Genomic DNA, 25,894 nt, shown 5'->3' with positions numbered 1-25,894 from the left:
TAATAATTATTATTATTATTATTATTATTATTATTATTATTATTATAATAGTAAGAATAATAAATATAGTAATAATAAAGTAATTATGGATATAGTAATAAATATGGAAATAAAAAATTAGGATTTAATTACTATAATAATAATTATAATTATAGAAACAATTATAAATATAGTAATAAATATCATAATAATTATAATTATAGATGTAGTAATAAATATAATAATAAGAATAAATATAGTAACTATAATAATAATAAATATAGAAACAAAATATATATATATATATAAAAAATAATAATCAAATAAAATTAATAGCTATAATAATATTTATTATAGAAATAATAAATAAATATAGTAATATTAAATTTAATAATAATAAATATAATATATATAATAATTCCCCAAAATAAATCTTCTTTTTGCACAATTTTTCAGAATGTAAGATTTTATTATGCGTGATCACGCCCAAGAAAGTTTTACGTTCTGATTACTTTAAAATTTTTTATCTCTCATCAATCACAACACACTGGATGCGTGGCCACGCCTAAAAACTTTATTCATTCTTCTCATTCCACCATGAACACTATACCTGCATCAAAACACCAAAAGAAGGCATGAGACTTACTCACAAACACAACCAAAACTCAAAACACACAAAGTAAAATTAAAACGCTTGGGTTGCCTCTCAAGAAGCGCCTTTGTTTATTGTCGTTGGCTCGACACAACATCTCTTAAGCTAATCACGCGGCTCAAAGAAAGCTACGCACTCCACTTCTTTGCTCTGAAACCCCTCATAGTAAAGTTTAAGATGATGCCTATTCACAACAAACCTCTTTTCCGTGCTTAGACTTTGAATCTCAAATGCACCATACGGAAACACGTTAGTAATCGAAAACGGACCTATCCAACGATAACGAAGTTTACCCAGAAAAATCTTAAGATGAGAATGATGAAGCAAAACCTTTTGACCAACATTAAAATCTTTTTTCAAAATATTTGGATCATGAAATTCCTTACTATTTCCTTTATTAATCCTAGCATTTTCGAAAGCTTTGTTCTGAATTTCCTCAAACTCTTGCAACAACAATTTTCTTATTTCTCCAACTTCAAAGACTTCCTGCATATTTTGATCAAGGACAACTACACAATACAAAGCATGAGTTTCCACGGGATCATTCGATTCATAAAAAATATTGATATGAACTTTTACACTTTCGAATTCTATGGTAAGTGTCCCTGTCCTAACATCAATTTTTGTGCGTGCAGTATACATAAAAGGGCGTCCAAGCAGAATAGGTGAAAGATTAGGCGAATTTTTATCATGCATATCTAAAACATAGAAATCAACAGGGAATATTAACTCATTCACTTGCACAAGAACATCCTCAATTATCTCTTCGGGGTAAGCGTAAGTTCTATCAGCTAGTTGAATCACTATCCCTGTTTCTTTCAAGGGCCCAATGTTCAAAGAGTTAAAAATAGACTTAGGCATAACATTTATAACTGTACCCAAATCTAGCATAGCTATTTTAATTTCCATCTTACCTATTTTGCATGGGACGAAAAACATACCTGGATCTCTGCATTTTTGTCGCAATTTTCTTTGCAGCACGGCGGACACAGTCTCTCCAGCTAGCACCTTTTCGTCCCCTCTCAACTTCTTCTTCTTGGTACACAGCTCCTTCGGAAAATTTGCATAACGGGGGACTTGCTTAATTGCGTCAAGCAAAGGAATGCTTAGCTCCACTTTCTTAAATATCTCCATGATCTCTTTGTCTTTATCGCTCTTAGCCGGTTTTGCTAACTTGTGAGGAAATGGAGCAACATTAACATTTGATTGAATAGGAGGTTTAGAATTCACATGATCAGTTGACTTGTTCGCTTCTTGCTCAATCTCCTTTTTAATCTCCTCTCCAGCTTTCTCTTTTTGTGCAACAACCTTCGGACCTTCTAGCTCCTTACCACTTTGCAAGACCATTGAAATAACATTGCTCGGGTTCATGTGGGTTTGAGCAGGTAGTTTTCCTTTCTCCATCTGTTTTATATCCTGCACCTCTTTCACAATTTGAGACATTTGATCTTCCAAGTTTTTAATACTTGTTCTTATCTCTTGCTGAAATTGCAAAACATTAGAGGCAATAGTTTTAACCATATCGTGCAAAGAGTTACGAGGACTAGGAGCTTGGGGCATGGTCCATTGTTTTTGCTTCTGCACAGGTGGTTGGAATCCCGATAGTTGTTGCTGTCCATAGGATTGCTGATTCTGATTCCCATATCGAAAATTGGGGTGGTCTCGCCATCCCGGATTAAATGTGTTTGAATATGGGTCATAAGCCCTTCTTGGTGCAAAACCTGCAGCATTCACTTCCACCTCTTCTCTTAGTGTGGGACAAGCATCCCCGGGATGCTCAACACTCACACAAATTCCACACGGCTTCACTTGAGCATTACCTACAACAAGTTTCCTCACAAAAGCAGTTAGCTCATTCAATTGTTGTTGCATAGGAGAACTTACCTCGGCAATTTCTTTCACTCTTACGACATCCCTTAGCCCAAATTGTTGAGAGTTCATGGCCATATCATTAAGCAATTCCCAAGCTTCTCTCGGAGTCTTGTTCATGAGAGCTCCTCCACTGGCAGCATCAATTATTCTCCTGTCAATCGAAGTTAGTCTTTCATAGAAATATTGAATTAGAAGTTGCTCAGAAATCTGATGTTGAGGACATCTACCAATTAACTTATTAAATCGATCCCAATACTCGTATAAAGACTCCCCTGATATTTGTTTGATGCCACAAATCTCTTTTCTCAAATTCATAGCCCGGGATGCGGGAAATAACCTTTCGAGGAACTTGCGCTTCATATCCATCCACGTGGTCACACTCCTGGCGGGCAAGTTGAACAACCAATCCTTGGCTGCATCTTTCAAAGAGAATGGAAAAACTCGGAGTTTTATCTGCTTCTCAGTGATTCCCGGTGGTTTCATGCTCGTACACACCACATCAAACTACTACAAGTGCTTGTGTGGTTCCTCACCTGCCAAACCACGAAAAGACGGCAATAAATGAATTAGTCCAGATTTAAGCTCAAATGCCGTATTATCGGCTATAGCAGGAAAAGTAATACACAATGGATGCTGAATTAAATCGGGAGCAGCTAGCTCCCTAAGAGTTCTTTGTCGTTCCATTGGATGTATCACAACTTCTTCAACTCCCTTGGCCACTTCACCCTCGACAGATACTAAACAAGAAAATATAGTTAAATATAAACAACCAAATATAAAAAAAATCAAATTACTGCTCCCCGGCAACGGCGCCAAAATTGCTAGCCTGTCGTATAGCTGCAAAATAAAATATCAATTCTTACGTCCCAAAATATGCAGTATAGCAGTAGTGGGTAGGGTCGTCTCCGCAGGGAAACATGAATTCTTTCTCTATTTAATTGATTATAATTATATTAATATATATTGGGGGGATTCGATTATCACACTAAATAAGGAAGAATAAAATTTACTAAATAAACGCAACTTAACTAGAATGGTTATAGTTGATCTACACGCGTTCACAACCAACCTTTCATTACTTTTTCGATAGCTAAGGTACGACCGTTAGCTATTTCTCTAATCGGGAAAGAATCCTAGGTACGACCGTAGTTTTCTAACTCGACATCAGTAAAACTAGAAAGGCCCAATTCAATTTAACAAGCTCCTACGAGGATTTGTTTAAAATTGATTTTAATTTTTCCCTAGAGTGTTCTTCTCTAGGTTGCTACGCCAATTGGAAAATTACAGAATTACGTATGCCAATCCCCAATATAGCTATGAAATCCTAAATTGATACGTGTGCAATAATCAATTCAAGATTTCTAAACTCATCAATTAGAAGAATTAAAAATACCCAACATCGATGAACACCAATTTTAATCGAAACCAAGTCTCACAATTTCAATCCCGAACATCAATTCATACCTACACTAGAAATGGAACTACTCGCAATCCATAGCAATTAAAAATATAAAATAAATCAAAGAGTTCATCATGCCTTCAAGTTTAAAAATCGACAACAAACCAATTCTAGAAATGAAGAAAAAGGTGTCCGGAAGTTCTTCTGCGTTGCTCTCCAAAGTTCCCGTACTTAGTGTTCTTCCTTCCTTCTCTTCTCTCTCAGAAATGGATTGTAGGTTAGATCGTTGTTTTTCGTTTCTTCTTCCCCTTCTTTATTGACCCTAACTCTCCTTTTCAATTAATCACTTTAGATCCCCTTTGCACTTTAAACCAAACAATTCTAAAATTGCTAATTAACCCCGGAGGACCTTTTTGCAATTTTTATTCTTCCTGCTTCATGATCACGCCCAAGGACTTCCTGCGTTCTGCTTTTCTCTCCAATATGCCCAAAATTTGCCAACTCCTCAACGCTTAGTAGAAAGTTCAAAAACACATCATTAGGAGCATATATACAAATTTCGCATTTAAAAACCGTCTAAAATATAGCAAAATATTTATCTAATATTGCATATATCATACACCCAGTCTTAGAGGTAAATAATTCATAATTGTTTGCATTGATGACTATTCAAGATACACATGGGTTGGATTGATTTTATGAAAGAGAAAGATTAATACATTTGATACCTTTGAGAAGTTGTACAAAATATTGATGAATGAGAAAAGATCAAAGTTGAATTGAAACTGGTAATGGAAAGAAGTTTGAGAATCAGATGTTTGAGGATTTTTGTGTTGATCTTGGAATACTTCATGAGTATTCAGCCCCAAAGACCTCAAAACAAAATAAAGTTGTAAAAAGAAAGAATCGAACCCTTCAAGAAATGGCTCGATCAATGATGCAAGCCAAAGGTGTTGCGAAATACTTATGGGCTGAGGAAATCAATATTGCATATTATGTGATCAACAGAGTATATATGAGAGCCCACACTGACATCACACTATATGAGCTATGGAAAGGAAGGAAGCCGAATGTGTCATACTTTCACACATTTGAGCACAACATCTTCCAACTGCTACATACTCCCCTTTTGCAGTAGATAAAACAATCGAACTTTGGTTCTAGAACTCCAGCTTATTAAATTCTCACTAATGTAGTAACATCCCCGTGTCGTACTCTTTCGATCATCACAGGCCCAATCGAAATCAGTTAATCCAATTAGATCAAGTGAAGATCTCTTAGAATATACCTTAAGATTAGCTTTGCTGCCTTCAAGTGCAATTCCTCTGCTTCACTTCAATTGAATTGCATCGAACTCTCATTACGAGTTAGTTCTGGAACCTGAGGTGGAGGGTTCTGAACCACAGATGATGTAATCTAATTTTGAACGCTCGGTAGAGGCATCAAATCCTCGTCATCCTCTTGATTGATTGATCTTCTTTCCACATATAAGTCATCAAAAGTAAAATCCATTGATTTCATCACTTTCTCTATCCTCTTGTTATAGACACGATAAGCTCTACTGTTGTGAGAATAATCAATAAATATTCCTTCATATGATCTCGAGTCAAAATTTTGAAGATAGCTTCTTTCATTTAAGATGTAGCATCGACATCCAAATATGTGAAAGTATGACACATTCGGCTTCCTTCCTTTTCATAGCTCATATGGTGTGATATCAGTGTGGGGTCTCATATATACTATGTTGATCACATAACATTAAATTTTGATTGCCTCAGCTCATAAGTATTTCGCAACACCTTTGGCTTGCATAATTGATCGAGTCATTTCTTAAAGTGTTCGATTGTTTCTTTCTACCACTCTATTTTTTTTGTGAGGTCTTTGGGGCTAAATACTCATTATGTATTCCAAGATTAGTACAGAAACCATCAAACGAATTCGATTCACCTTGATCTCTTCTCATTCTTTGGGGTGATGTTGTTTGTGTTTCCTATGTAGGACACAATCCCTCCTATCTCACTTAATCCTTTTTCACCAATACCAATAACATATTTTCTGAGTTCGACCCTCGTACTCACCGGTTAAAGATATTTTTTTTGACCAAGTTTTTGAAGTTACAATACGAATACGCACGATACAAATTTTATTTTATACATATATTATTCTTTTTGTATCTTAAAGATATTTTTGAATCTCCCAAAATTCACAGGAGAAAATAATTCCGATGCACAAATTATGCCCGTAGAAATTGGGCTATATCTGGGACATGATTTATCAAATAAATTTTAACTTTAAATGTTTTAAAAATATATTATGAATATATAATGAAATTAAAATTAATTATATATTTAATGTTTAAATTTTAATTATAAATAAAAAATATTTTTTTTATTATAGTTGTATTTATTTGATTATACAATTTAATAATATAATAATAGAGTATGATATTATTTTATTATTTTTTATATGAATAGTATTTTTATTTTTTAAAAAATAATAATTAATATATGACTCGCCAAAAAATTTAGAATATATATTTAAATATTTTAAAAATGACATCTCAATGAAATATATGCACAAATATCATGTTATAAAGAATATGATTTTATATGATATAAATAAATAAATTAATATAATTAATTTTTATTAAAGATGGAGAATTTTAGATATAAATAAAAATAAAGGAGAAATGTAAAAATAAAGAGATATTGAGTGAATTGTAAATATACGATATGTAAAGTTAATTAAATTAATTTATATTTATTAAATATATTTTAAATTAATAATTTTATCAAATATAAAAATATGTCAACTTAAGTGAAATAGAGAAAAAGAACAAATGAAATATATTTTTTAAAAAAAATATTACATAAAATATATTTAAAATAAAAAACTTAAAAATTGGACTGATCGAATCCGACCAGGATTGATACCTGACTGTTTTCCAGGATGAGATATTCCAGCAATTCTAAATGAGACTAACTGTTCGCGAGCTTGGCCAGTTCGATTCGTTTGAATTTGTTAAGAGTTCATTAGCTAATTTAAACTAGTCGAATACGAACAAAAAAATTGTTAAATCAGCCGAGCTAAAAAAAAAAAAAAATTCCAACTCGTATCTGTTAACAAACAAACATGAACTCATGATCGCGAATCCTTACTAACGGAGCTCAAAGATAACAAGTTCGAATTATTTGGAGCTCTTTGCTCTACACAAATTGAAAATGGACTCTGCCGAGGCGGCATGAATAAACAGGCCTGGCTCGGAATCGCAACCTTTAATTTTGATTACAGCTCTTTTAACCATTATTATTATTATTACTACTTATTCAGCCATAATCGCCCCGCTCAAACTGCATTTCTCGAACTTGTTAGCAGTTATTTCCATCTCCCATAACCACTCTAAAGCTTCCTTTGCTGGTATTACTATATACGAAAGATCTGTTGCAGATCTTTACAAAATTACTTGAATCATCAGTCTCTCCTTCACCACTCAAATCAAAGTTTCATAATCTGCAATCGATCCATTTCTTCGCATTCAATCCAATTTCAAAACAAATTTCTCCATACACAGATCTACTTCAGTTTCCATGGCATCTTCTTCCCAACAAGAACCCCACCCCTCATTACATCTGTACAATGACGACGATCCTCTGCCGGCCGTAGACGACGAATCGAACGACGGCGATGAGGCACCGCAGGTCAGAATCGAGGCGATTCCACACTACCTTGCTCTCGATGCTTCCGCTTCCATCTCTTCACTCTACGTTTTAATTCAACTGGTTGCGCCGCCGATGTCTGAATTCCGGAAAGAGCTCCGGCATGCTCCGATCGACCTCATTATAGTGCTCGATTCGAGCCAATGCAGCTTCGACGACTCGTATATGGCTCACATTAAAGACGCACTTCATTTCGTTATTCAGAACTTAGGCCCCTTCGACCGGCTTTCGATCGTGTCGTTCGCGAACCAAGCTCGGCGAATTTTACCGTTGCGCGCAATGAATGGCCGCGGGCGAAAACATGCGATGGCAGTGGCCGAGTCGATGGTGGTCGAAGGTGGCTCGGCGAATCTTGTCGAGGGGTTGAAACAGGGGATTCGAGTTCTCGAGGAAAGGCAATACGATGAAAATCAGTTTGCGAGTATTATACTTTTATCCCACACGCCGCAAGCGTCGCCAATTCGTGACAAACATTTCCAGTTTCCTATTCACGCCTTCGGCATTGGTCGGGACCATGACGCTGTCGCAATGCACGTGGCCTCGGATAAATCCGAGGGCAGCTATACATTCCTCGAGTCGTATGGAACAGTTCTTGAGGCAATTTCTAGCTGCATTGGAGGTCTTCTCAGCGTCGTCACGCACGATCTTCGCATAACGGTAGAGGTGACCTCACCGGTACAAATCAAAGAGGCGCACGCAGGAGGGTTCGAAAAAATCAGGTCTGGTAAAAACAAACAAGTTGCAGTATGTGCCGGGGACTTCTACGCCGATCAGAAAAAGGAATTCGTCGTCCATTTATCGATCCCTCAGCTGTTTTGTCAATACATCGACGGATTTGGAAAGGCGTCGCTGGTGAATATCGTGTGTCTATACGACGATTTGGTGACACAACTCTCGGTGTTGGTAAAATGCCCCTTACTCGAGCTGGACAGGCCGACGACGACATTCTTGCCAGGCGAAGAATTTCGACAAGGAAATGAGATTAATGCGTTCTTTGCCTGCCTTATTTGCACACAGCGGATCGAACTTGCTCGATTGTATCTAGAGGAGGGAAATGTATCGAATGCGAAGGCGATTATTTCAAAAATGGTCCGTTTCCTCGAATCCTTATCTTTCACTGATCGTGATGATCGATGCCGTTGGGCTTTGGCAGAGATGCGTGAGATTCTACGAAGAATAGGAAGTTTGGAGGAGTACAAAGCCGGGGGGCGAGCTTATATGCTCTCGACTATAACTTCGCTCAAGTTTCAAAGGGCGATGACAAGAGGCGATCGACTGCCCAGAGCATTCACGACGCGAGAAAAAGCTTTCGACTAATGCAACGCAGCTCCTAAAATGGCAACAAAGATGAAAGATAGTTTTATTACCGACGGAAATTGGATCGAAGATTGGATGGTTTCTAAGGACTGACGCTGAAAGTATGGATCATATAAGTTCGTTGTTGCTGTTAGCTTTTGCTTTTAACATTTTTGTGTCCTGATCTTGTTTTTCGAGCTTGTGTTGATGGCTTTCGCTATGCAGCCATTGTTGTCATCCCTACAAGCTTTCCATTTACAGAATATTTCTCCTGACATTAATTCTGTGAAGATAAAGTATTGTTGTGATGGATTAAGGTTAATGATCGAATAACAAACAGAAAACGTAAATAAGATACAGATTTACGTGGTCGACAAAAAACGAGTTGGCTACCTCCACGGAAGAACAAATTTTATTGGAGAATTTGAGCCGCGGCTTGTTTCATATATTTAAATCTATGATATAATACTATCTAATATCCATATCGAGATTTGAATTTTGAGTTGGAATTTAAATAGTAAAAATTTTGAATTTGAATAGTTGTATGATGTGATAAATAGGGTTGATGTGATATTTTGAATGTAAAATTAATTTTTAGTATAATATAAAAAATGAAAAATAAGTGGTTGATTTGATATTTTTGGGAAAAAAAATGAGATAAATAGTATAATTAAAATTCAATTCCCAAACAAATACACCTGTAATATCCAAATCATATCCCTAAATTAAAGACATATCAAGAGTCTTGATTGTAAAGCAACTTTTTCATTGGAAGCAGTCTGGATTTTATAGTGAAGAATGGTTATAGATGATCTATGGAACGATTTAAAACATCTGAGTTTGTTTACCATAATCTGAGTATGTTTACCATTTTTGAGCATAATATTGATAGATTTTTAATTATTCATATACTCCTTTCCTCCATTCCAAAATTATAGTTTGAGTTGTATTTGAGATTTAAAGAATACTGATATAATATTAGTAGCGGGTAAAAAGTACAAGTAAAAATTTTTTTTGTTCTTGTGAGTGTATTAGTGTAAAAATGAGTGGTAATTTTATAATCATAATGAAAAAGTAAGAGTAATTTTACAGTGATATGATTATTTATGGAAATGAGACTCTTGTTTTGATACTGACAAAAATGATAAATGTATTGGGACGGAGGAAGTAGATCGTTTTGGTGTTAGGTGAATTCCTAAAAGGTGAAAGGATTTATTACGTGGAAATTCAAATGAAACCATGTTTCATTTCTTAGAAAAATTAATTCTCAAAACTGATCGATCCAGGTCACTTATCACATATGGTTCGCTTCGTGTGACTGGTCTATCAAATTTAATTTAGAGGGTATTAGGTTCGGCCTGTGCGCACTTTCGACTTGGGCATTTCCCGATAAAAGATTCAAAATTATGTGTTGCCGGATAAATTATTGAACAAATTAGCGAAAGATCTCCGAAACTAAATAATAATAATCACATTAAAATTACTGAGAGAAAAAAAAAAAAAAAGAAAGAAAAACGTCTTGTATCTATATTTTAATCTCCCTAAAAAAATTCTAACTCCATTTAGATATGAGTTTTGAAAAAAGATTTTGATTTAAAAATATTTGAATTTAAATTATTTGAAATAATTTTTTATTGAAAATATTAGGGTAAATTATATAACATCCCTTTGTATTTTATAAAAATGCCTAAAGCTTCTCGTGTTCTAGTGTGTGAAACTGTTAATGTAAAGTTTGCACAAAAACATCTTCTTGTTCAAAACTAATGTTTGGTTTTAAATAAAGACTAAAATTGTGCAAGTTTTATACAAATAAAAAAGGCGTAAAATATTTTAAATAAATTTTTTAATAAAATAAATAAATAAATAAATAATTGATCAATCATTTAGTTTTTATACTTTTTGTAAAAAGCATATAACAATTTATCTCTAAAAAAAACTATAAAATAAAAGATTAAACAACTGTTTATTTATTTATTATTTTTCAAAAAATTATTTAAGATATTTTTTATTCCTTAAGACTTGCGTAATTTAGGTTTTTATTTAAAATCAAAGATCAATTTTGGACGAGGAGAGTATTTCATGCAAACTTTACATTAACACGGTTTCACACAATAAATAAACATGGTGTTTTGTGTATTGTTACTAAAACACAGGGGTATTATATAATTTACTCTAAATATTATATAATAAATGATGTGATTGATCCTATATAATTAAATTATTAATATAATACTCCATCCGTCCGCCTCTCAAAGTCACATTTACCTTTTGCATCATTGTACTAACATTAAAAATATCATTATATTTGTATAACTTTTTGTACAAATTTCCTTTTATTAGTATTATAAGACACTCATTGAAGTACTTTTGCAATTTTTTCATAATTTTTATTATATTTTGATATAATAATTAATATTTAAAAATCCATATAAAAAAGTAAATGAGATCCTTATAATATTATATAGAACAATGAATTAAATTAAATTATATATATATTAATAGAAGCAAGTCAGAAAGATTGAGTAATTGAACTATCTGATTTAATTAGTTATCAATAGCCATGAAATGATCATTTGAGATAGTATTATACAGAACAATGAATTAAATTAAATTTTATAAATATATTAATACAAATATAATCAATACATACATACTTTTAAAAAAATAAAATTTTACATAATATAAAAAATAAAAATATTAATTTATTATTAATATAAAATCATTTATAATGGTACAAATCATATGTAATACTCATTCTCCTCGGTCCCACCTTACTAGGTAAAGTGGTTTAATTAGTTTATAATTGTGAATTACGATATTTTTTTATTATATTTTTATATAAATAATATAGTTAGTAATTTTCAAAAAAAAAATTAATATATAATTAAAATAAATTTGAAATATGTATTTAAATATTATATCTAAAAAAATATACAATATGAATATCATTTTTTAAGAATAAAATTTTAAATAATACAAATAAATAATTTATATATATCTATTTATAATTAAGATAAATTAATTTTACAAGTTTTAACTATAGATAAAAATATTTTTTAAGGAGAGATATAAATAAATGAGTTTTAACTATAAACCGGGCAGTTTGAACCGGCGTTTGTGGTTTGGCAAAGACACAAATAAAAAACGGCGAATCGGCGGTTTAGAACTGGATTGGCAAGTCTCTCTACAGGTTGTATCGGATGTAGATTGAGTAACGTTAGATTTCTGGGTTGGGTGAAACATAAGTCAATTGTAGATTGAGTAAAGTTGGATTTTTGGGTTGGGTGAAATGGAACAAAAAAATCGACCCTGACTGCCATTCTCGTCTTCGTTTCGTTTAATTAAGAGGGTGTTTGGTAAACAGTTTTTTCCAGAATTTTTAGCTTATTGAAAAGCTTTTAGCTTTGGTATTCGGTAAATTAACGTTTTCAATTAGCTTATTGGGTCCAAAAAGCTAATATTGAAAAAAACTGTATATACCAACGTTTCAGAACGTTTCAGATTAGCTTTTTCATTTTAATTTTTTTATTCCTTATTTGCTATTAAAATTAATTAATTCTTTCGCATAATATTCATATATTTTTTATTACACTATTTTCTTCTAATAACTTATAAATTCATAAATTTATAAATTTTAAATAATTATTTTTTTATATGTCAATTATCTTATTTATAATTTTTATTTTTTATTTTTTATTTTTTAGAATAAAGATAATATAAAAATATTAATATTGTTGAATCAATTATGTATCATTTTTTATCACATAATATTTTTATTAAAAATAAATATATTTATTTAAAATTATAAATTTAATGTAAATATATATTAATTAAAAATTAATCTAATAAAAATACATATATTAATAATTTTTACTCTTTTATATTTATACTATTTCTAATGAAAAAATATATATTCATTAGAAATATATTTATACTATGTTAATAATGGATGTCAGTGTTAACCGTGATGTGGACTTGAATGACCTTCCTATCGAATAGTGTAGTGTCTCGTTGTGACTTTCTTTTTGCATGATTCATTTTCGACATGCCCTTTGTTATTTTGTTTTGGTCTATAATCATGTAGGGTAATCCGTGTACGAAGGCATTGACAAGTATGACACAATCTTCTGTTTTGATTTTGATCAGTTTAATACACGCTCTCCTCTTTCCTCCAACATACTGCTTTTATGTCTCGATTGTGCTTGAAAGATATATAACTTCAAAACTTTTGATCAAGCAGGTTCCTCTATTTCCAGTTCCCATAGAGAGGGATAAAATCTCTTCAAATATTTTTTATTTATTAACATCTTCAACTCTTTCGCCTCGGATTCCATCGGTCTGTATGCACCACTAGATGACTTAGCCGATATAGCAAACGGTCATTCTCATGTGAAGGACCGTTTCCCCAGCCTTGCATCTTTGGGATCCTCCGAGAGGACGGCCTTCCAGACCATGTAATATTTCCTGAAAGGTCTGAGGCCTCATGTGCTTCCGGAAAGTTGATCCAACCTTCTTCTTTTGATGTCGAATGCATTCAACGGTTTGCAACCTCTCTTCGGGCAAGGCATTGAGCTTCTGGAGCAGGGCCATATCATGCTCTTCCATCGACAACCCATTCACCTTCAAAATTTGGAGTGAAGACACTGTAATCTCCAACGGAAGTACTGCATCATTACCGTAAGTCGGCCTGTAAAAAACGCTGCCGGTTATAGAAGATTTGACATTCCGATACGCCTATATAGACCTTCAAGTATTTTAAATGAATAAGATATATAATATGATATCATTTAATAGATATTAAAATTTTTATATAATATAAATAAATAAAAAGTATATTGATTTAATTGTAATTAACATAAATGAATTTTTATAAAAGAAATTTTAAATATAAATAATAATAAAGGAGAGATAGTAAATAGATTTTGAGTGGATCGTAAATGTATAGTATTATATGTTATATAGAAATATGTCAAGTTAAATAAAATAAAAGAAAAATAATTAATTATTTTCGAACGAAAGAAATATTATTTTTTTAATATAATAACAAATTTACGTAAGTATATTTAAGCTAAAACAAATTGAAAATTGGACTGACCCAATCCAATAAGTATTCATACCGGGCTGTAATCCGGCTAAGATTTTCACACAATTCTAAATCAGACCCAACTTGCCCTACACATATTGAAAATGGACTGTGCCGGCCCGGCCTGAATAAACCGGCCTGGCCCGGAATCGCAACCTTTAGTTTCGTTTACAACTCTTTCAACCATTATATTATTATTATTATTATATTATTAATTTACTTAGTCAGCGATAATCGCTCCGCTGAAACTGCGTTCTTGAACTGCTTGCAGTTATCTCCATCTCCTATAACCACCTGTTGCAGATCTTTACAAAATTACTTGAATGATCAGTCTCCCCTGCACCACTCAAATCAAATCAGAGTTTCATAATCTGCAATCGATCCATTTCTTCAAATGCAATTCAATTTCAAAAGAAATTTCTCCATACACAGATCTACTTCTGTTTCCATGGCATCTTCTTCCCAACAAGAACCCCACCCCTTACTATATCCCTACAATGACAACGATTCTCTGCCGGCCGTAGACGACAAATCGAACGACGGCGGCGACGCACCGCAGGTCAGGATCGAGGCGATTCCACACTACCTTGCTCTGGATGCTTCCGCTTCCATCTCTTCACTCTACGTTTTAATTAAACTAACCGCGCCGCCGACGTCTGAATTCCGGCAAGATCTCCGGCATGCTCCGATCGACCTCGTTATAGTGCTCGATTCGAGCGAATGCAGCTTCGACGACTCGTATATGGCTCACATTAAAGAAGCACTTCATTTCGTTATACAGAACTTAGGCCCCTTCGACCGGCTTTCGATCGTGTCATTTGCGAACCAAGCTCGACGAATTTTACCGTTGCGCGCAATGAATAACCGCGGGCGAAAAGCTGCGGCGGCAGCAGCCGAGTCGATCGTTGTCGAAGGTGGCTCGGGGAATCCTGCCGAGGGGTTGAAACAGGGGAGTCGAGTTCTCGAGGAAAGGCCATACAACGACAATCCGTACGCGAGTATTATACTTTTATCCCACACGCAGCAAGCGTGGCCGATTTGCGAAAAACATCTCCGGTTTCCTATTCACGCCTTCGGCATTGGTCGGGACCATGACGCTGTCGCAATGCACGCGGCGTCGGATAAATCCAAGGGCAGCTATATGTTCCTCAAGTCGTATGGAGCAGTTCTTGGAGCGATTTCTAGCTGCATTGGAGGTCTTTTCAGCGTCGTCGCGCAAGATCTTTGCGTAACTGTAGCGGTGACCTCGCCGATAGAAATCAAAGAGGCGTACACCGGTGGGTTCAAAAGAGTCAAGTCCAGGAAAAACAGTCAAGTTACAATATACGCCGGGGACTTCTACGCCGATCAGAAAAAGGAATTCGTTGTCCGTATAGCGATCCCTCGGCTGTTTCGTGAAAACATTGACGAATTCGGAAAGGCGCCGCTGGTGAATATCGTGTGTTTATACAACGATGTGGTGACACAACTCTCGGTGGTGGTAAAGTGCCCCTTACTCGAGCTGGACAGGCCGACGGCGACATTCTTGCGAGGTGAAGAATCTCGACATGGAAATGAGATTTATGCATGCATTGCCTGCCTTATTTGCACATATCGGATCGAACTTGCTCTATCGTATCTAGAGCAGGGCAATGCGTCGAATGCGAAGGCTATTATCTCGAGAGCGGTACAATTTCTCGGATCCTTATTTTTCGCTGATAGTGATGATCGATTACGTGGGGCTTTGGCAGAGATGCTCGAGATTCTACGAAGGATAGGAACTCTTGAGAGGTACAAAGCCGGGGGGCGAGCTTATATGCTCTCGACTATAAGTTCGCTCAAGTTTCAAAAGGCGACGACAAGAGGCGATCGACTGCAAAAGGAATTCACGACGCGAGAAAAAGCTTTCGACGAATGCGAAGCAGCTCCTAAAAAGGCTACGAAGATGAAAGACAGTTTTATTATCGACGGAAATCGCATCGAAAATTGGATGGTTTATAAGTTGTGATGCTGAAAGTATGGATCATATAAGTTCGTTGTTCTTAGCTTTTGGTTTTAACATTTTTGTGTCCTGTTCTTGTTTTTCGATTGTCTATGGCTTTCGCTATGCAGCCATTGCTGTCATCCCTGCAAGCTTTCCTTTTACAGAATAATAAAGCAACTTTTTTCATTGGAAGCAGTCTGGATTATAGTGAAGAAGATGATCTATGGAAGGATTTAAACCATCTGAGTATGTTTGCCATTGCTGAGCATAATATTGATGATTTTAGTCAGTGTATTCCTATTATTTTGGAGGATTTTGAATTACTCAAAAACTTAAAGGATTTATTATGTCGAAATTCAAATTTAAAAGGAATTAATTCCCCTCGATCTATTTAATTTTGATCTTGTAAAAACATAAGAACAAGGAAAATATTTTATTGCTTGTTTTCAGCCTAAATAAAAATTGAGGAGTAAGTAAATTATCTTTTAGATAGTGTTATATGTCAAAAAAATTCTACGGCTCGGTGGATCGAACCAACAAAAAACACCTTAGGGTGTGTTTGTTCGGGGATTGGATTTCCTATTCATCTTATTTTTTTTTTCAAAAAAAAATATCAAATCAAACAACTATTTTTTACTTTTTATATTATACTAAAAATCAATTTTACATTTAAAACATCACATCAACGCCTATTTATATCCCAATTCAAAATCCAAACCCCCAAACAAACACACCCTAAACTTCTCAATAAAAGATTCGAAATTGTGTTGTGCCGGATAAACTATAGAACAAATTAGCAACAGATCTCCGAAACTAAATAATACGAATAATCACATGAAAATTACTACAATGATATCAAATTTATAAAAGTAAATTTAAAAGTTGATTAAAAATATATATTAATATACTCCGTCCCATAACTGGGTTTTCATTTACTTTTTGCACGTAATTTTAAAAATATTAGTATTATATTGGAATATAGCAGGAATAAAGTAGAAATGACTAAAATAACTTTGTTAGTATGGTGTGATACAAAGGTCAAGACATTCGTGTAATATATTGTAAGTTGTAAGGGTATTTGTAATGTTAGGCAGATAGTACAGTTACTAAAAAAAAAGAAATGAATATTTTGTTATAGGACGGATTAAAATGAAAAAAATAGATACTTTGTTATGACGAGACTAGAGATGGTAGCGGTCCGTAGACTCGATATCAGACCCATTTATTTGAGATCGAATTTAATTATTTGAATATCAGATCAAGTTTGAGTTGAATATTGTGTATTCTTATCGGATTCGATTCGGGTCTCAGGTCCAAGGGTAGATCCTACCTAGACTTGGACCTTATCCGAACCCGATTATCTATTAATAATATATCAATTTAATATATTAAAAATAATTTTTAGCAGTATAAATTATATTAAAAAATACTCTCCCGTCTTATATCAATTGATACATTTACTTTTGTCTCTCTCTCGTAACAATTACACATTTTTCTTTTGGGTAAAATTTACTAATGATGTGTTCGTTTGCAATATTTCCCTGAATTTCTACTATTTGTTACTAGCTCCGTCCGGTTCTAAGGGTCTCATTTACTTTTTGTATGTTGATATTTGAATATTAATTATTATATCAAAACGTAGTACAAATTAAAAAAAAATAAAAAATTATTTTCATTAATGTCTTATAATACTAATATAAGGACATTTGTACAAAAAAATATACAAATATAATGATATTTTTAATATTAAATACAATAAGACAAAAGGTAAATATGACGCTTAAAACGGACGGAAGGAATATTTTTTTTCCTCAAAAACATAGATTCTTTTTATCATATATACTAAATTTATTTTAAAACTCTCAATATTATTAATTACATAAAAAAATAATAAAATAATACCATAATTCACTATTATTAAGTATTTAAACATTATTATCTTAAATACTGTCTCACCAATAAAATAGGTCAATTATTTTGGGACGGAGGAAATATTTTTACTTTAATTTTTTTTTTCATTATTTAATTATAATATTTTTAAATAAAATACATACATTTTAATATATGTCGGGTCCATGTTCGGATCTAATTTTAAATTAAAATTTAAAAATTATAAAAATATTTTGCGGGTCTTATCGGATATTATTCGGATCGGATCCAAGTATGCTCCGGTCCGAGTATAGCGTAGTCTGATTTGGGTCTTTGATCCAATAATATATATTCGGATTGGGTCTCAAGTATGATTATACCCGACTCATTGTCATCCCTAGATGGGACTAGTTTTGAATTAGATCTCTTGCCTCGGCCGTGGTTCACACATACGGGCTGAATTTGTTATATTATGCAAAAAGACGAAAACTACTCTTTGTTGTATTTTACAATAAGCAGATATCAGTCAGGTTGTCGTAGCAGCTGTGTGACACAATTTTGGTAATTATAACACAAACAGATACTGTGGCCAAGTAGCCACCTTTGGGCAGGTCAAACCTCTTGAACATTAAATGTTTCAGGACAAATCAACTTATCCCATTAAAGGACGTGCATGAGATGATACGTGCGTGCTGCACTCATCTTGGAAGGCATTTAATGTCTCGTACTCGCTGTCATAAAACTACACTACATATAGTCAACTTTGTCTTTTATGTTTGGATTTGTGTTTTTTTTTTTAATGATGTGGGAACCCGCAACCGATACTCGAAAGTGCGCACTGGGTAAACTCCCGGCTGAACCTAATACTCTGCAAACTAGGCCCAACAGACAAGTCATACTAGGCGAACCATGCGTGACAGGTGACCTGGGCGCACTAGATTTGTGTTTTGTTTATATGTATGGATGTGTTTACATGGATGAAACACAGGAACTTTGAGTATATTATTCTCTCTACCAGATAGAGTTTTGAGAGGTTCATCCGTGGAGATTTGAAGAGACGAGAAGAATGATTCTTGGAGTCAAAGCCGAAAGAGATAATCATCCGACATGCAACATTATTCTTAGCTTGGCCGTAGGTTTGCTGGAGTCGTTACAGAGTAGTAATAGTCAGTCCATGAGAGTTTGTAAAAACGAAATTGAGCTTGGGTAGTTTTGTATGGTGTAAACTAAGTGTTTGACTTAGTTAAGACTCTTGGATTGAAATCCCCCAAACGTAGGTTGGAAAACCAAATTGGGTAAACAAACTTTGTGTGTTGTTTAGTTTGTTGCACTTATTCAGCCATCGGTCTGTGCACGAACACACACTACAGTTTCGACCACACGACAACTACGCTGTAAAGCTATGTTTACGTTGAAATGTTTCTCAGTTCCGCTGTGCAAGTTACTCGGAGGCGTTGAACATCTTACTCGATTGGCCCCCCGATTTCCAACATATGGTATTAGAGCAGCATGCTCAATACCCAGATTAGGTCTGTCTGTAGTTCTAGATGAGTCATGAAGTATTCTCATCCATTCGTCTACCAGTTTTCGATGGAAACAACTACAGCTATTGGAAAAACAGGATAGAGGCTTACTTATTAACCCTTGGAGATGAAACTTGGGAAGCTGTAGAGCTTGGCTGGACTCTTCTAACCGAAGTAATGCGTGGAGAAACTTAGAATGACCCCCCAACCATTGTTCTGAAGCTGAAAAATGAATGGACAACTGAAGAAAAATTACAGCAAGTGGAAATAATAAAGCTGTAAATGCCATATTTTCTTTTGTCGATGAAGTTCAGTTTTTTGTCATTTCAAACTGTAAGAAAGCCAAGAATCCATGGAGAACCTTGAAGAATGCTTTCGAATGGACTGCTGAAGTCAATGAAACAAAACTCCAAAGGGTTAAAAGTATGTTCGATCCCTTGAGGATGACCAAACGGGAATTATCAGAGGTATGCCTAGGTTCTCAAAGTTATCAGACTTTGTTTGTGGTGACTGTGCTCGTGAAAAGCAGAAGCGTGTCTCTCATTCACAGTTGGAACATCAAAGCCAGTGGCGGACCGAGGTGGGGGCAAGGGTGGGCTGCAGCCCCCCCTCCCCACCCCACCCCACCCCAACCCAATTTTTTTTTTACTTATTTAAATTTATGTATTTTTTTTAAATATATGTAATGTAGAGAAAATGGATAAATAAAAAAAATACTAAAAAATTGTATATCTTGTCTGAATAAAAAGGAATACAAAAAGAAATATTTATAATACAGTGTATAACTATTATTATTGTTGTAGTTCATTATTTGTATTTATTTTCTTCAAAATATAATAATCACAATGATAATTTTTTCGGATAACAAAGAAATATTTATAAATAAAATATACTCCCTCCGTTTCAATACAATAGTTTTGTTTACTATTTTTCTCCGTCCCAAAACAATAGTCTCGTTTTCATAAATAATCATATCACTATAAAACTACCCTTACTTTTTTATTATTATTACACAATTGCCATTACTTTTTACCCTAATACACTCACAAGGGCAAAAAAGTCTTTTACCCGTACTTTTTACCCCATTGCCAATATAATATTAATATTCCTTAAATCTCGTGTCAAACACAACCCAGACTATAGTTTTGGGACGGAGGGAGTATAATTTTATAAATTTCAACATTAGCCCCCCCTCGAATATAATCCTAAGTCCGCCACTAATCAAAGCAACAACACATGTCTGGATTTGCTGCACATGGGGTTGATGGGTCCACTGGATACTGAAAATCAGCCCCAACTTGCCCTACACATATTGAAAATGGACTATGCCGGCCCGGCCCGAAATCGCAACCTTTAATTTCGTTTTCAACAATTTTAACCATTATATTCTTATTATTTGTTACGAAACGTACACGTAGTAACTAGGTAGATGTTATTTGGATGCTTTATATACTATATACGTAGTAAGTGCGTTGTTAAGTTGTGGTATATTATTAGCCACAAATGTTATTTATTGCTATGCTATAAATACCCAATTATATATATAATCATTGCATCAACATATATTGTATCTATAATACACACTATATATATATACTATTATACTTACCAAATATAATATTTATTATATAACACATTATCAGCACAATGTGCTCTTGCCTATTTTTGGTAAGTTTTATTTTTATACTATATATATTATCTATTTTCTAAACTATGGAAAATCTTGCAAATTTTTTTTTAAACCTCTGTCTCTTACCGGCAATAATTTTCTGACTTGGTCCTTGGATATAGAAATTCATCTGGTTTTTATGGGTCTTGTTCATACAATTGCCAGTGAAAATACGGCTACAAGCCAAGATCAGGCTAAGGCTATTATTTTCATCCGTCATCATTTGGACATTCTTCTACAGTGTGAATATTTGATGGTGAAAGATCCACTAGATTTGTGGAATGAATTAAATGAGAGATTTGGACACTTGAAATATATCACTCTCCCGAAAGTCCGACATGATTGGCTTAACCTGCGATTGCAGGATTTTAAAACTGTTACAGAGTACAACTCTGCTATCCATCAGATTACATCTCAGGTCAAACTCTGCAGAGAAATTGTTACTGAGAATGATAAATTGGAGAAGACTCTATCTATCTTTCATGCTTCGAATGTTGTGCTGCAACAGCAGTATCACGAGAAAAATTTTCAAAAGTACTCACAGCTCATTGCATGTCTTTTATTAGCTGAGCAAAATAATGAGTTATTGATGAAAAATCATCAGTCCCGGCCCACTGGTTCCAGTCTGTTCCCTGAAGCGAACGTGACATTTTATGAATGAGGCCGAGGACGTGGTAGAGGCCGTGGACGTGGTCGCGGTTGTGAGAGTCAACGCGGTCGATATACTTCTTACAATCATCGCGGTATTGACATTAACAGGAAGCAGAGTAAACCCCAATATGGGGACATAACCGAAAAGGCTAAATATGGAAAGAGGCAAATCGGCATTTGTAATCGGTGCGGCATTGAAGGCCATTGGGCCAATACATGCAGAACAACCAAACACCTAGCCGATCTTTATCAAGCCTCACTGCAGAAAAAGGGGAAGAAGGTCGAGACAAATCACGTTGATAATGATGACGACCCCGATGATGATCTTCTGGATAATGACACAACGCATCTTGATATAGCGAATTTTGTCGTAGATCCAGCAAACCCCTAGTGATAGACATATTATGTCATTTTATATTTTGTAATATTTAAATTATCGCATACTACCTTTTTGTAATGCATTTTGTAATACTTATATATGTCTTTATTAATACTGCGTTTATTTATATTTGAAGGTTAAATGGATGCCAATCAAAATGGTGCAAATATGTGTTTTATTGACAGTGCAACGACACATACCATATTGAAACACGAAAAATATTTCTCCCATTTGAAAAGGGAAAAGATGAATGTCAATACAATAAGTGACAGTGCAAAATTAATTGAAAGCTCTGGAGAAGCCATTATATTTCTCCCCGCGGGGACGATAATTGTGATACAGTATGCACTATTGGCCACTAAAGCTCGAAGAAATTTACTGAGCTTTCATGACATTCGGAAAAATGGTTATCACATTGAAACTATGAGTGATACCGACTGTGAATTTTTATTGATCACCAATTTCATTGATAAAAAGAAATGCATCATTGAGAGATTACCCTCACTCTCTACTGGCTCATATCATGCCAGATTAGGTGTTGTTGAAACACACCTCACGGTAGATCAAAAGACTACCGATTTTCAAATATGGCATGATCGTCTTGGCCATCCTGACAGTATAATGATAAGGCGAATAATTGAGAATTCGCATGGCCATTCATTAAAAGGTTAAAAAGTGTTAAACTCAAATGAATTAACCTATGTTGCCTGCACTTAGGGAAAATTGATAACTAGGCCATCGCCAGCTAAAGTAGGTATTGAATCACCTACATTTTTGGAAAGAATACACGGGGATATATGTGAACCAATAGACCCACCTTGTGGGCCATTTAAATATTTTATGGTGCTTATCGATGCATCTACCAGATGATCACATGTCTGTTTATTATCTACTCGCAATATGACATTTACGAGATTGCTTGCCCAAATTATTAAATTACGAGCACAATTCCCCGATAATCCCATCAAGACTATACACCTGGATAATGCTGGTGAATATACATCAAATGCATTTGATGATTATTGCATGTCGATTTGAATTAATGTAGAGCACCCAATTGCTCATGTTCATACACAAAATGGTATGGCAGAATCACTTATTAAAATATTGCAATTGATTTCTAGACCATTACTGATGAGGTCTATGTTGCCCGTTTTAGCTTGGGGGCATGTAATCTTACATACAGGAACACTTATAAGAATGAGGCCGATAAGCTCTCATAGCTATTCCCCAATCCAGTTAGTATTTGGTCACGAACCAAATATATCTCATCTACGTATTTTTGGGTGTGCTGTTTATGTTCCTATTCCACCCCCCAAACGTACAAAAATGGGTCCTCAACGTAGATTGGACATTTATGGCGGATATGAATCGCCGTCAATTATAAAATATCTTAAACCTATGACGGGTGATTTATTCACTGCAAGATTTGCAGATTGTCATTTTGATGAATCATATTTTTCAACATTAGGGGGAGACAAAAATGAACCGAAAAGGGATATTAACTGGAAAATCCCATTGAATTTTTATGACCCTCATACAAAGCAGTGTGAACTAGAAGTTCAACGCTTTATACATTTGCAAAATATTGCAAATCAGTTACCAAATGCATTCAATGGCTCGAGCAAAGTCACTCGATCATATATCCAAGTTGCTAATGCTCCGGCTAAAATAATTGTCCCTGATGGACAAATTACAAGTGCTAATGAATCAGCCACACGTTTAAAGCGTGGCAGACCACTCGGTTCCAAAGACAAACATTCTCGAAAGAAATGAGGAATTAATGATGATAATCATTAAAATATCATGAATGACATTGATAAACCTCAACCTAATGAGGAAGTCAACCTTGAAATAATTGCTCCAGAAGAGCACGATCTTGAAGAACATGATGAAATTATTGAAAACTCAATTAACTATGTTACTTCAAGAAAATGTTGGAACTGCAAAGAGACAATAATTGATAATGCATTCACATACAATTTAGCATTTGATATAATGGAAGAAAACGAGGCTCCAGAGCCAAAATCAGTTTATGAATGTCGGTAAAGAAATGACTGGCCAAAATGGGAACATGCGATTCAATCAGAGCTTGACTCATTAAACAAAAGAGAGACCAATTGTTCAAACACCAGATGGTATAAAACCAATTGGATACAAATGGGTGTTTGTAAGAAAAAGAAATGAGCATAATAAAATTGTGAGATATAAAGCCCGTCTTGTAGCTCAGGGATTCTCACAAAGACCTGGAGTAGATTTTGATAAAATATACTCTCCAGTTGTCGATGGAATAACATTTAGATACCTTGTGAGCCTAGCAGTGTGAGAAAAGCTCGACATGCGTCTTCTAGACGTAGTAACTGCATATTTTCATGGCTCACTGGATACTGATATTTATATAAAAGTTCATGAGGAATTAAATATGCCCGAAGCATACAAATTAAACCCAAGGGAATCATATTCCATCAAATTGAAGAAGTCATTATATGGACTTAAACAATCAGGGGGAATGTGGTATAACCGTCTCAACGAATGTTTAATAAAAGAAGGTTATACTAATGATCCAATATGCCCATGCGTCTTTATCAAGAAAAAAATGGATCAAATTTTGTCATTATTTCGATATATGTTGATGATCTCAATTTAATCGGAACTCCAGAAGAGATCCAAATTGCAGTTGAATATCTAAAGAAAGAATTTGAGATCAAAGATTTTGGAAAGACAAAATATTGTATGGGATTACAAGTGGATCATGTGAACAATGGAATATTTATCCATCAATCCACATATACCCTAAAGGTATTAAAGCAATTTTATATGGATAAATCTCATTCTTTTAGTACACCAATGGTGGTCAGATCCCTTGATCCCGGTAAAGATCCATTTAGGCCAAGAGAAGAAAAAGAAGAAATACTTGGCCCCGAGGTACCATATCTCAACGCTATTGACGCATTAATGTACCTTGCAAATTGTACGAGACCAGATATTTTTCAGTAAATCTACTGGCCAGGTTTACCGCATCCCCCACAAAGCGCCATTGGAATTGTATCAAACACATTTTTCGTTACCTTCAGGGGACTCATGACCTCGGTTTATTTTATTCGAGTGAATCTCAAAATGAATTAATTGGTTATGTTGATGCTGGTTATCTATCTGATCCACACAAAGCAAAATCTCAAACTGGCTATTTATTTACTTTTGGTGGAACCGCAATCTCTTGGAGATCTGCTAAACAGACGATAACAACTACTTCTTCAAACCATGCTGAGGTTTTAGCAATTCACGAAGCCAGTCGTGAATGCGTTTGGTGAGGTCTATGACTCACCATATTCAGAAAAATTGTGGCTTGATTTCCGATGATATATTACCTCCTACAACATTATTCGAAGATAATGCGGTTTGTATAGCTCAGTTAAATGGAGGATATATTAAAGGCGATCAGACAAAGCACATATCTTCGAAGTTCTTTTTCACTCACGATCTTCAGAAAAGTGGTGAAATTGATGTGCAAAAAATTCGATCTTTTGAAAATTTTGCAGACTTATTTACGAAGACGCTACCGACTACAACATTCAACAAACTGGTGCAAGGAATTGGAATGCGTCGGATGTAAGACATCAAATAAAGTTCATAACAGGGGGAGCGCATTAATACAAGAATGATGTACTCTTTTTCCTTCACTATGATTTTTTTTCACAGGGTTTTCTCATAGTAAGGTTTTATCGAGACACATTTTCCGTATGAAAGCATCCAAGGGGGAGTGTTACAAAACGTACATGTAGTAACTAGGTAGATGTTATTTGAATACTTTATATACTATATACGTAGTAAGTGCGTTGATAA

The 25,894-nt window shown here is 34.4% G+C and overlaps 3 protein-coding genes and 1 non-coding gene across 4 annotated transcripts; 3 read left to right on the top strand and 1 right to left on the bottom strand.

The window, feature by feature from the left end:
- Positions 1-736: 736 nt before the first annotated feature.
- Positions 737-2,986, bottom strand: LOC127241232 (uncharacterized). Its single transcript, XM_051260162.1, has one exon. It carries the CDS (start codon positions 2,984-2,986, stop codon positions 737-739), a length of 2,250 nt encoding a protein of 749 aa, XP_051116119.1.
- LOC127241557 (small nucleolar RNA R71) lies at positions 2,709-2,815 on the top strand. Its single transcript, XR_007836554.1, has one exon. It is a non-coding gene; the product is annotated as a small nucleolar RNA R71 (small nucleolar RNA).
- A 4,503-nt stretch (positions 2,987-7,489) lies between the features above and the next one.
- On the top strand, positions 7,490-8,935 carry LOC127241231 (E3 ubiquitin-protein ligase WAV3-like). The gene has a single exon (XM_051260161.1). It carries the CDS (start codon positions 7,490-7,492, stop codon positions 8,933-8,935), a length of 1,446 nt encoding a protein of 481 aa, XP_051116118.1.
- Positions 8,936-14,382: 5,447 nt separating this feature from the next.
- Positions 14,383-16,069, top strand: LOC127241458 (E3 ubiquitin-protein ligase WAV3-like). Its single transcript, XM_051260517.1, has 2 exons — positions 14,383-15,529; positions 15,728-16,069. The coding sequence occupies exons 1-2, from the start codon at positions 14,392-14,394 to the stop codon at positions 15,982-15,984; spliced, it is 1,395 nt and encodes a 464-aa protein (XP_051116474.1). The 5' UTR covers positions 14,383-14,391; the 3' UTR covers positions 15,985-16,069.
- Positions 16,070-25,894: the final 9,825 nt, after the last annotated feature.

This window comes from Andrographis paniculata, unplaced genomic scaffold (assembly GCF_009805555.1).
Source record: "Andrographis paniculata isolate CXL003 unplaced genomic scaffold, ASM980555v1 Contig82END, whole genome shotgun sequence".
NCBI lineage: Eukaryota > Viridiplantae > Streptophyta > Magnoliopsida > Lamiales > Acanthaceae > Andrographis > Andrographis paniculata.
Note: the sequence above shows the minus strand (reverse complement) of the source record. Positions and strands in the feature narration are given on the sequence as shown.